Source organism: Moschus berezovskii, chromosome 23 (assembly GCF_049115385.1).
Source record: "Moschus berezovskii isolate FMDL1 chromosome 23, NW_MosBer_1.0, whole genome shotgun sequence".
Classification (NCBI taxonomy): domain Eukaryota; kingdom Metazoa; phylum Chordata; class Mammalia; order Artiodactyla; family Moschidae; genus Moschus; species Moschus berezovskii.
The window spans coordinates 59,945,189-59,957,138 of record NC_142482.1 but is presented as its reverse complement, the minus strand read 5'-3'; the positions used below and the strand labels follow the sequence as shown (position 1 = coordinate 59,957,138).

Here is an 11,950-nt window from a genome sequence, read left to right as displayed (position 1 = left end):
GATCTTCCAGAAGATAAGCAAGCATCACACTCGGGCGGGCGGACTCCTGTGTCTTGAGTCTGCTTGGGCAGGGGGTGGAGTGCAGGAGGGCCCCCCCCCACCCCGTCCCAGGCCCTCCAGAGCTGGCAGCTAGCGTGCGTGCAGCGCGGAACCAGGCCCGGGTGGTCGGCACGGTAGACCCCATCCCCTTCCTGCTTGATCTTCACGCCTCAGCCCCCCACCCCCATCCCCTCTCCGCCTTGGGACTGACTTGCGGCTCACCTTGGTTAATACCCCCCTGAGCTGGGATCAGGGCTTACCGCGATGCTGCTTTAAAAAAAAAAGTGACACCAGCTAACATATGGAGACGTCATCATGGTTAAATTACAGTCGCAGACGGCGTGATAACAACGAAACAATCACCGCAACTGGAAACAGCGGCCTCTAACCCGCCAGGTGCGCCCCGCGAGCCGGGCTCCATCCGGAAGCACGTGAGGGTGGTCCCGGGGCCTGAGCCGGGCGAGGAGCCCCGACGCGGCGCCCAGCGTTCGGGAGGCTCCCCGGGACGGCCCGGCACAGGCCTCCCTCGAGGGCAGCCCCGCCTGGGCGGCCGCAGCAGCACCGGGTCCTGGAGACGAGGGCGACGGAGCCCCTCCCTCCGCCTCGCCTCCTTCCAGACTCGGAAGAGGTCGATTCCCAAGGGGGAAGGGGCGGGGAGGGGCGTCTTCCGTGTGTCCCGGGGGTCTCCCCGCTGCCCTCTCAAGCCTGGGGAGAACGCCGCGCGCGTTTTCCTTTGGCGAGCAAGGGGCCCAGTGGTGCGCGCTGGTTCGCCCCTGTTTTGGGGGCAGGAGGGAAGGTGTTAGAGCAAGAATGTCCGGTATAAGCCCTCTTTCTTTCCCTCCCTCCCTCATTAAGTAGATTCGTATTTACAACAGGCTCAGACATTTTAATTTGAATTCCAGGCGCTGAGCTCAGGTTAGAATCGTGCTATTTACAGAGACCGAAAATTACCATTGAAACGACTGGAACCAAAGTCTATTTTGCCAAACAACCAGAGTTCCTCGGTGGGTGACCACTGCGCGCAGGCAGCCGGATCTCCTTGGGTTTGGCCTGGACTAGGGATGGGCAGGAGAGCTGGCGGGCTGGGCAGGCGGCGGGGGAATATCCCCCGGAGGGGCGGGCGCGGCGCGTGCGTGGACCGGCCGCGCTAATAGATGCCGCGGTTCTGAGTCCTCGCCGCTTCCAAGCGCTCGGGGCGTAGGGGCGCATGTGTTGCTGGAATTCAATCCTTGGGGGGAATGCAGATTTCGCTGCTACCCACTGGGTTTGATTTATGAACGGTTACTCCAGCGATTGTTTACACATTGCATTTCAGGGCCCCCGCTCACCCCCTTAGGAGCCGGCTCGGGCACCCGCGGCCGCCTCCGCAGCCTCCGTCGCGGTCGGCCAGCCTCCGCCCCCGCCCCCACCTCCACCCTCACTTTGTCCAGGAAATCCGACTTCGCCGCCCTGGAACCCGGGGACCCACATTCGGCTCTGCCTCCCGCAGTCTGCTCTCCTCCGGCCTTCCGGGACCCGGGGCTGCTCCGCCGAGTTTACTCGTGGGCTGTTACTTCTCCGTGAGGCCACGCGGGCCAAAAATAGGAGAGGTGGAAGCAGCTCGCCGGCCGGATCGATGGGGCCCTTGCCGTTTCAGCTGAGCTGTCATTAATTATGAAAGGACTCACCCGATCCCTGCCAGGGACTACGCCTCTGGCCCCTCCGCTGGAGCCTTTAATGGTGGTTCTCCGAGAGCTGCCTCCGGCCACCGCAGAGGAAGCGGCGAGTCGCGAGCAGGGCTCGGCCCGCAGGCCAGTGCTCGGGCTTCCGACCCGCGTGGGTCCGTGTGTGCATTCTCAGAGGCGCGCAAGGCCAGCGCCCCAAAAACTCCCCTAGAAAGGACCCCTGCCTTTTGGCTTACGGAAGTAAAATATAGCTTCCCCTTTCTCTTAAGCAAACACGATTTCAGGGAAGTGGCAAGATGTCCTGGTAACCCACGGCTTGAGGACTATAGGTTATCAGATGGCTGGTGAGCTGGTGAATTTACCACCTGGCATCCTGCGTCCCTTCAGGGAACCCCGAGAAAACTCGGCCAAGAAAGCAGGCTTGGGGCAGGAAACAGAGGACACCCCTATTTCAAACAATAACTTTTATTTTATACTTCTCTATACTTTGTAGCAAATCTTTTTTTTTTGCTGAATTTAATTTATAATAAACTTTTTAAATTACATCTCTCTTTTTTTAAAATCAAGGCTCTTTTATGTCAAAATCTTTTTTTAACTATATTTCAGATTAACATTTAACATCCCCCCCCTTGTGATCTATACCGTTGGATATTCGGGTATTACTGTATGTGGAACAGCTAAAACAAGAGGGAAAACCAAGGCAGTGGACTTCGAAAGATGCATCAACACGAGCAGGTAAAGCTTAACCTCTCAGCGACTTCAGCAGGTTGCTTCTGGCTGGCAGCCTGAACCTCTGACCCGAGGTTTCCTCAACTCCCTCCCTCTCCCCGTCCTAGCCTTGAAACACAAGGCCAACCATCTGTCCTTTCACTTTTCTCGAGGAGAAATGTGCAGTGGAAATGATCAAAGCAAGATTCTGTGTTAGAAAGACAGTGAGCGTGAATTATTCACGAGATGCTGCTCTCCTCAATGCGCTCCCCTGGCCTTCTCCTCTCCTCGTCCTGTTAGGAGGAGCCCATCATTGGTCATGTATTCACATGATTAATATAGTAGGCGGCCCAGGGCCGTTCCTGAGATTCTTGTGCCAAAAAAATAAAGATAAAAAAAAAAAGAATGGGGTGGGTTTGCCGTTTTCGTATTTGTGTGAAGACGGACTGAAGCTGAGGTCCGATTTTTGGCTGTGCTCGCTTGCTCACTGATCGGTAACATTTGGCAGATGAAACACAAGGAACCAAACGAAATCAGAAAGAGAATCAGGATTTCCCACAATTCCCATATGAGTGTTTTCAGCATCACAGAGAATCACAACGTCCCCAAAGAACGCATGGATCTTCCTCTCGGTTTCCGGGAGCATGGCGTGAGTGCGGGCGCGCGCGGGGGGAGCCGGCCCGGCGCTCAGAAGGAAAGCCAGGTCGCTAAAGCTGCCGAGAGAGACGCCAGGAGCACGGGCAGCGCCGGGAGCAGGGGCCCCGCCGCCCCGTTGCCGCCGCCGCAGAGTTCGAATAAGCTGCCTTGGATGTTGAGATTTTTGGATTCTTTTCTCAGTTTATCCCACATATCTTTCGCCCCTTCTTGGCAATCCGTAAGGGCCGTGACCGTGCAGCTGTGGAAATCCTCCCAGTATCTGGCGAGGAACAGAACAGAGCAGAAGGGGGTTCACTGTGGGCGCGGGCAGCACCCCGGGCCTGCGCCCCCCGCCCCGAGCGGCCCCCGAGCGGCCCGGCCAAGCTCCCGGCGACCCTCCTCCCCGCAGCCCGGGGCGCCCCCTCGCTCTCCCCGCCGCCCCGTCCCCCGGGACCTCGGCCCGTCCGGGGAGCCGCTGTCCAAGGTGGGGCCGCCCCTTCCCGGTCGGGTTCCGCGCCCGCGGCGCCGCGCTGGCACCCGGGCCTGCGCTGACAGATTGCGGGCCTCGGCGGGCACAGCTAGGAAAACGGCGCGAAGCCGCGCAGGCTGCCGCCCATTAATGCCTCTCCGCCTGCAGGCCGGCCCGCCCCGCGGCTCCGCGCCCGCCTCGCCCTTCCTCCTCCTCCCCGCGTCCCCGAGCCGCCGCGCCCGCTCGCCTCGGCCTCCGTCTCCTGCGCTCCGCCTTTGTCTCCCGCTTTCCTCGCCTCCCCTTTGTCTTCCTCCTTTTCCTCCCCTCGGGTGTCCCCCCGGGTCCCCTCCTCGCTCCCCGCTCCTCCCCGCTCGCTCCGGTCCTCCGCGGCCCCTCGCCTCGCCCTCCCGGCTGGATCCGGTGCGGAGACGGCCGCCTGCCTCTGCCTCCCAGGGGTCGGTGAGTGCCAGCGCCAGAGCCCCCGGGCCGGCTCCCTCGCCCCCTCCAGCTTTCTTAACCCCTCCTAGAGCTCAGGCCCTGCGCGCGGGGTCCCTGTTCTCGCCCTCCCCTCACCCCAGGCCTTTCCGCGGCCCTGGAGCCCGCGGCCTTCGGGAGGCGGTGCCAGCCCCCCGCCCCGAGGCGCGGGGCCCGCGGCCGGCGTAGTGCCCGCCGCGCCGGCCTTCGAGGGTCCGGCTCTCGGTCCTCCCTGCTCGCCTCTTCCGGGGCCCGCGCCCTCCTCGGCCGCTCGGTCCTCCCGGGCTCGGCTCCTAGCCCCGCCCCCACAACCTTCATCCAACTTGTCCTTTTTTTTTAATTGTTCCCCTTTTCCTCTGAAAACCCAAAATAGATCTCCAGACTAAATATAATTCCAACCCGTGATCGATTCCTGGGCCGCTGTCTCCTTTCGGGGCTGGGTCGATCCGTGCCGTCTTGCTAACTCCGGTCTGGCTCTCCCTTTGCCAGGGCCCTTGGAGTCAGGTCACCAGCGAGGGCCCTCCACGAAATCTGTACGTTCTTTCCTCCCCTCCCGCCCTTCTGCTCACCGGCCTGGACTGTAAGCGCGCTGAAGGCAGGCTTTGTCCTGGTTGCCAACTCCCACCCCGTCTTTTGGCTGACAGTCAAGTTACAAACGTCTGTTGGACTGCCTTGAGCTCCGGCTGCTTTCTAATGACCTCCGTGAGCCTCTGATTTATGAGGACTGCAGGGCCTGGGGCACAGGCCTTCCAAGTTCCTCCATTTGTAATAAATACTGAGATTTAGAGAAATGGAGAGGCAGCAGGACAGCTCTCTGCATAATTACACCTCCCTAAGGAGGTTTCAATCTTTCCTTTCTTTATGCATGCCCAGATGGGGACCAGGTCTTCCTGGAAGAGAGATTGGGCAGGGGAGGACAGAATCCAGGTGGGTCTGAGAGGTTTTGGGCTTCCCTGGTGACTCAGACGGTAAAGAAGCCGCCTGCAATGCGGGAGACCTGGGTTCGATCCCTGGGTGGGGAAGATCCCCTGCAGCAGGGCTTGGCAACCCACTCCAGTATTCTTGCCCCGTGGACAGAGGAGCCTGGCGGGCTGTAGTCCATGAGTTGCAGAGTCGGACACGGCTGAGAGGAGGTGGCCTTCAGTGCCACCGACAGAGTGGCAGTCCGGCTGCTGTGGTCTGCCACCTCTGGGAGGGCCCCGCCCCCCATTTCCATTTTCCTGCTAGAAAACCAACAGCTTGGAATAATTCTGGCAAACCATGGAGGAATTGAGAGCTGATCTCTATTTACGCTTTTGCCCATCTTTAGAGGTACTTTCTTCCCTGTCATCAGACATTTAGGATTAAAGCAGGTGGGCGCGCATCCCAGACCCAGCCTTTTGTCCCTTGCCTGATAGAAAAGTAGCAGCCACTTAGCTGCTGTGGCTTCCGGTGGACACCAGGGTATTGAAGAAAGCGTGTAGCAAAATTCACCCCCATCGAACTACTCAGTGGTTAGCAAATTACATGCCACCCCCAAGGAATTAGGGCGAGAGGAAGGACTTGACAGCATACAACGGAGGGCGCAGAAAGTGGTTGCTGCAGTCTATGGGAAGCAAGGAACACCTTTTGCCTGGGCTTTATTGGAGGGGCCGCGATGGGGGTGGGAAGGGTTACAACTGTTTTTGAAAAATAAAGTGAAAGTGTGTGCATGTATCTTGCAGAAGTTGGGGGTATTTCTAAGGTCTGCCTTAGCTGGGATGTGACTGATCCTCCACAGTACTTCGCTACCCTCTAGAAGCTGTGCTTTCTAGACAGGCTCTGGGCAGATACCCCTGGGCTTTGTTGGGCCCTTAGCTGCCCTGGGCTGGGGACACCTTGCGGAGGCAGGGAGTGGGGGGATAAGCGAGAAGCATAGCTACCCTAAAGCTCCAAATTGGATATAAACTCCGCAGAGATGGTTTCTGGACATTTGGGCAAAGCCATTTGCACAAAATAAAATATTCCTTCAGTTTCTCTCCTCGAAAGAGAAAGAGGGATCTGCACTCACTTGCTGCCAGTGAAGTTTCTTGGCCTGTGCCAGAGGGGAATTGTATTAGAGGAACGGGACAAAAAAGGGGCGTTCCTTTCCTTTTAGGCAAACCTGGTAGAACTACCTAAAATGCCCCTCAAGCGAAACCAATTGTCTTGGTTGAAGTGCTCGTTCCTGCAGCAGGAGAGGAAGAGGAAGAGGGCCTCGAAGCGTGGAGAGGAGCTGCCAGCAGCCCTCGGCGCCCCCTCGCCCCCCAGTCTGGGGGTTCCAGGGTGCGGACTGCACGTGACTCTGTGCGCCCAGGTCGGGCTGCGGAGGGTGGGACTGGGCCCCAAGGAAAGAATCTTCCTCTGCCCATTCCAGGCCACAGGGTCCCCTTGGGCAGGGCAGGCCCCAGCCAAGGCCTGAGAGCGGGAGGCGAGGCGCCCTCCCACCTCCGCAATGCGCCCCCCAGCACTGAAACCTCGTGCAACAGACAGGACACTTACGTGCACACGGTCTTGATGTTCGTCTTGTCGTCCAGGCCCTGCGGGTAGTTGGCCATGCTGTCGCCCAGCTTGAGCAAACAGTCCGAAAAGCCCTTAAAGACCGCATCGCACTTGCCCGCTGCTCTCACGGCCTGCACCAGGTATGCTGCGGGGAGGAGGGGACACTGGTCAGCGGTGCCACCACCCGGCCCCGGAGCCCTGCGGCCTGCCCGCCGGGACCCATCCAGCCGCGTCCAGTGGCACCCAGGCTCGGGGAGCGCCAGGGCCAAAGGTGAATGAACGGTGGGGCCCGAGAATGACCGAGCTGAATGCAACCCGGCATCTTCCGCAGGTGACCCGTGTGCGGAGGTGTGGGGTCGGGAGAGTCCAGGCCTTTCCCACCGTGCGACGCCCGCCCACATCGGTCTCCACATCTTTTTCGGTTTCCTTCGCCCCTTCTTCTCACCTCCCCCCGCCTCTTTATTTCTTTCTCCTGGCTCCCTGCTGCGGTTCCCCAACACACCCCTAGCCGCCATCAAGGCTCTCACAGTGCGGTTTCCCTTTTTGTGAGGTGATGGAGGGGTCTGACAGCACAGCTCAAGGGTGAGGAAGGGTCTGGGAGGCTCAGAGCCTAGGCCCCGCAGCCCAGCCGAGTGCCACGTCTGTGAAAAATCCCTGGGCTCGGGCTGCTGCTTAGTGGGCGCTGGGCAAGCACTGCTGAACGAATAAATAAATTCTCGGGAAGCCCCCAGCAGCCACAGACTTGGATTGTTTCATTATTAGAGGAATTCTCTACCGTGGAGTTCCTAGTGAGGTCCTCGTCTGCACCCCCTAAACCCCTAGACTGGGAGGGGGAAGGGTGGTCCTGGGCAGTTAGGGCCGGCAGGGTCAGGATGTGTCCGAGCTAGTGACCCTAGGTCACCTCCCCAGAGGCCAGATCCCCTGAGGCCGGCCCCTTGCTTCCCTCTGCCTTGCTCAGCTCCTCGGAAAAAACCAGCCAGGCTCCGCCAGCCAGCCATAAGGCGCGCCCCTTCCTCTCCAAGCCCCAGTTCTGCAGCTGGGGGCCGGGGTGGCTGCCGTCAGGGGCTCTCTGCCTCTGGCTCGGGGGACCCTCCAGAGGGGCCGGGGTCGCAGCCAGGGAGGTGGTCGCAGGTGGAGGAGGAAACCCAGGGGACACCGAGTCCTTGCTGCTGGTCTCAGGTCGGCCAAGCCCCGAGGCACGGGCTCCAGGCGGCGGTTGCGCTGCCGAGGCCCTTTCTCTCCATCCCAAGGCACGAAACGGGCTGAAGATGCCTAAGCCAGCGGCCAAAAGCACCCTGGGCGCCAGAAGTGCGCACGCGAAGCGCAGATCTGCGGCTGCCGGGGGAGGAAAGGGGAGAGAAGGCGCCTCCCGGGCCCAGGCCCTGAGCGCCCGCCGCTTCCCGGCGGCGTTCAGGGAGCCACGGCTCGCGTGTGTCTCCGGGGAGGACCGGACACCTCACCGCTCCCAGCCGCCGGTCCCTGGGCCAGGAGCAGGCAAGGGGGAAGGTGACCTAATCCGCAGAGGCCTCCGAGAGCGCACCGTTTGCAAATTGCTGCAGGGAGAGCGGGGCGGGCCTTAAGCTTTCTAATCCGGAACGGGAAGCTCGGGCCGATACGTCAACCTTCGTCAATCTCCCGGTCCCCTCGCGAAATGGCAAGAGCCCTTGGACTGCAGTATCAGCTAGAACACTGAGCTAGAATGAAGGAATAAACGAATCTTTGTTCTAACAGAACGAGGGCCGATGAAATGAGCCCTGCGCGGCGTCCCCTGTAAACCACACCGCAAGCGCTGCTTTGCAGCGAGTAAAGGAAATAAAATACAGTCCATCCTCTCTCCCCGGACCCCAATCTCTTCTCACCTTCACCCCCAAAACTTGGTGGCGAAAAGGCAGCCCCTAAGATGTACTGACAAAATTTTTAAGGGGAATTGGGTTCTCCGGGGTCGGGGAGCGGGCTGGGGGGCGGGGGACGCGAGAAGCGCTTCTGTCCTGGTATGTTTTCAGGGGCTGCCGGAAAACCTTCCACAGCGCGCATGTGTGTGCGCGAGCGTGTAAAATAAGTCGTGAAAATTTCTGTCTTTTGCAACTGGGACTCCTCGGTCTCTAGTTGGCTGGGGAGGCCGGGGGCTCGCCCCCGGGCGCGTTTGGAAGGCTCCTGCGTTGGGGCAGGTCTCAGCCCGGGCGACCCTGGCCGTCTTTCCTGAGCCCGGTTCGCCGAGGCTCGGGCGGGTGACCGGGGCTACTTCCCTGCCCTCCGCCGTGGCCGCGTCTTGTGCCATCCCCTCCCGTTCATTCACTCGTCCGGCCTCTCATTCATTCCGAACCTCCTCCCTAGTCTTCGTTCGCCTTCACCACCCCTCCACCCCCCGTCTTTGCCCAACCCCCATTTTTCTTGCCAAATGTCAGTGATTTGGGACAGCTCCCAGCTATGAATTAATAAAGATCGAGCCTCCAGTTCGGGAAAGGGCAGGCATTCGGGAACAAACATGCTCAATTTCAATTCCAAAGCCAACAAATGGCCATTTCCCGGCCGAGGTTAATGTGTTTCAAGCGTATTTCACATGCACAATCTCTTTTTTACCTCGTTCAAAGTAAGGTTATTTCTCACAGGGAATGCAGAGTCCCAAACCTTTGCCAGTTACAAGCCCTATATCAAAAACAACTGCTGTCTCCTGCTCTCTAAAAATCTGCAGTCATTGCAAAAACCACATCCACTTATTTCCAAGATCTAAGGGATTTGTTGCAATCAGAAATGTTCTTTATTTATTGCAGCTCTTTGCATGAATGTCAAAGATTCAAAACATCAAATCGTTTCTTGGAATTAAAGGAAATGCCGCCGACATCCTGCATCTGTACACTCTAAAATCTCCACAATGTTCATGCAAAAAAGAAAATAAGATTCCGAAAATCCTGTCAAATGCATAAAAACCTATTGCAAAGAATCCATGTTAATGTCTAGATAACTCCAAAGCCTGTTTCTTCCACATTTCTCATGAAGAAAAATGTTATGCATTTCATCTCTTGCCCCAACCAAACCAATTCCCTAAAGCAGCCCCCCTCCAGCAATACTGCAAGGATTTGTCTGCAAAGAATGCTACAGCTGCAAATGATAGGAGCCAACAATTCCCTCCTCTCCAGAAAACCCATTTGAAGAGTTTCTATTTTTTCTCTTGTCCATTCTATTAATAATCTGCTTCACTTTCACTTTGAGGCTACATTAATTAATGCTCTGACCCAGCAACAGAGAAGGGGGTTTTCTCGTGTTCCCTTCCATTACGCCTTCTTCATTTTGGATGGCAAAAAAACATGAACTTTCAAAAGCCCCAACGACAGTGGAACTAGGACTCAAGATTCCTTAACATAAAATGGGGACTATATAAATCCATCCATAATCAATCCCGAACTAGCAAAAATTACAAACACCCAACACCACGTATTGCAAACACTTCTTAACCCCTTCCTGTATATAACATAGAGATGCCTGTGTGGAAAAGAAAAGGCAAATGTGCATAGAAAATTATATCCATATATATTCAGCTGAACTCAAGCTCCTTAATGATAAGCATATTAAAAAATATACTCCGGGTTCCCTATTATTCTCAATTTGCCCCCTAGCCCTGTCTGCGGTGCCCAGTGTGAACGCTGCAGTTAGGATATGGGGAGGGGGGGCGGCGGGAGAATGACAAAGTTCTAAATGCAGCAGTCTGAGCCCCAGAATATCTTTGCATTCTGCACATAAACTTTCCAGTTCTAGCTGCCTAGCCATTTTGTTCCTGCATTCACCTTTCGACCCTTCAAAATAAAACCTTGCAGCACGGCAGGGAGCAATGCATTTCCCCAAAGCACACCAAACCTGGTGCACCCAAGAGAAAGAAGCAAATAGGGACGTGCGCTTTGTAAAAAGAGGAGAAAGCCCCTCCAGAAAACAGCCGGCCGCACACACTTCCTGGCGAACATTTGGAGTCTCTCTCTCTCTTTTTTAGCAAAACCAACCCGGGACGCGCCAGTCCCTAGGAGCCGATGCCCCCATCCCTAGGGGTTTGCCGGCTTCTCCGCACCCCCGGGCGACCGCGGGCCAGTCGGTACCCCCCGGGTGCCTCGGGTCCGGCCGCCCGCCGCCCTCCGCGAGCCCGGCCCGCCGTCCACTTACCTATTTGCACCGCGAGGATCAGTGAAATATATCTGCCGTTCAACTTAAGTCCCATCCTACGTTTAGTCAAACCATTTGCGACCGCAGACCTTTAAATAGTTAGTTTGGAGAACGCGGGGGAAAGCTGAAAAATAAGCATTGCCAACAAGTTCCAGGAGCGACGGAGACTTTATGCACGGGGAAGGCAGAGGGAGGAGAGAAAGAGAGGGACCGAGGAAGAGAGAGAGGCCGAGGGAGGGGGAGAGCTGGGAATGGTTCACTCCATTAGGAGGGGGCGGAGGAAGTACAGCCTCACGCCCACGAGCCGGCCTGACGTGGGGGATGACACGGAGCGATTTTTTTTTTTTTTAAATAAAGACACCTTGGTAGAGAATCGCCATTTATAGTCATCAGAAGCTCGAATTAATCAGTTATCTCCAATTAATGTGCTGTCCGAAGAGTTCTCGCCTCCCAGGGGTTGCGGGGGGGACCACTTCTCCAGCTCGGCGGCCACCCCCGCCTCCTCGCTGTTCCCGGGGCCCTCCAACCCCGCCCCCTCTCTGCGCAGAACCGGGGCTCCCTCTCCCCTCCCCGCCTGCAGCCGGGGAGTCCTGGCGCGCCCACTCGATTGTTTCAGCCCGCTCCTCCACCAGCTCCTGGGCGAATCCAGCCCCCTCCCTACGTTGCAGCGGGGTTCAGAGGAGCGGGAGCTGGAGGGGAAAACAGCTCAGCTCTAAGAATCTGACACCCCCGCCTGCCCCCTGCGATGGCCTGCTCGCGTTCTCCAACCCTGCGGCTGGGCTCCGGGGCACGGCCTGGAGCGCGTGAGCGCACACTCACGCACACACACGCGCGTGCCCGCGAGCCCAGCGGAGCGCCCCAGACCCTTCCGCACGCAGGGCCCGGAGTGCGCGCACACGCCGGGGCCCCGGGGTTTACTCTGCACCCGCGGGGCCCCTGAAATGTGCACCGCGTGTCCTCCGTGATGCCCGCGCGGGCAAGAGGCCGCTTCTAGAGACGCGGCGTCACCTATCTTGGGGAGCGGGGAGAGCTGGCAGGAAGGAGCTCTGCAAAGACGATTTTCGGATCAAGGGATTTACTAACTCTCAGACCTTTGGGAAATTTCCGAGGCGATCACTAGTGTGAGGGGTTCCTTCTGATCCTGATGCGCCTCTTGAGGGTTTTTTTGTTGTTGCTGGGCCGCACAAACACGCGCACACGTACCTCACGTACGCACACGCACACCCGGATCCACACACACCTGCACTGTTTTGGTGCTCGGGCGCAAACCCTTGTAGACGCAGCCTTCTCTGCAACCAAGCGCTTCTGCAGC

At 58.0% G+C, this 11,950-nt stretch overlaps 1 protein-coding gene across 2 annotated transcripts; it reads right to left on the bottom strand.

Moving 5' to 3' along the window:
* Positions 1–2,152: 2,152 nt before the first annotated feature.
* On the bottom strand, positions 2,153–11,839 carry NRN1 (neuritin 1). 2 transcript variants are annotated; one of them, XM_055406915.2, is made up of 4 exons: positions 11,730–11,839; positions 10,639–10,762; positions 6,490–6,634; positions 2,153–3,327 (listed from the first exon to the last, which is right to left on the bottom strand). In XM_055406915.2, the coding sequence occupies exons 2-4, from the start codon at positions 10,691–10,693 to the stop codon at positions 3,099–3,101; spliced, it is 429 nt and encodes a 142-aa protein (XP_055262890.1). In that variant the 5' UTR covers positions 10,694–10,762; positions 11,730–11,839; the 3' UTR covers positions 2,153–3,098. The 2 variants fall into 2 exon arrangements, with proteins under 2 accessions (XP_055262890.1, XP_055262889.1); XM_055406914.2 differs by lacking the exon at positions 11,730–11,839 and having other exon boundaries at positions 10,639–10,900.
* Between the last annotated feature and the right edge of the window lie 111 nt (positions 11,840–11,950).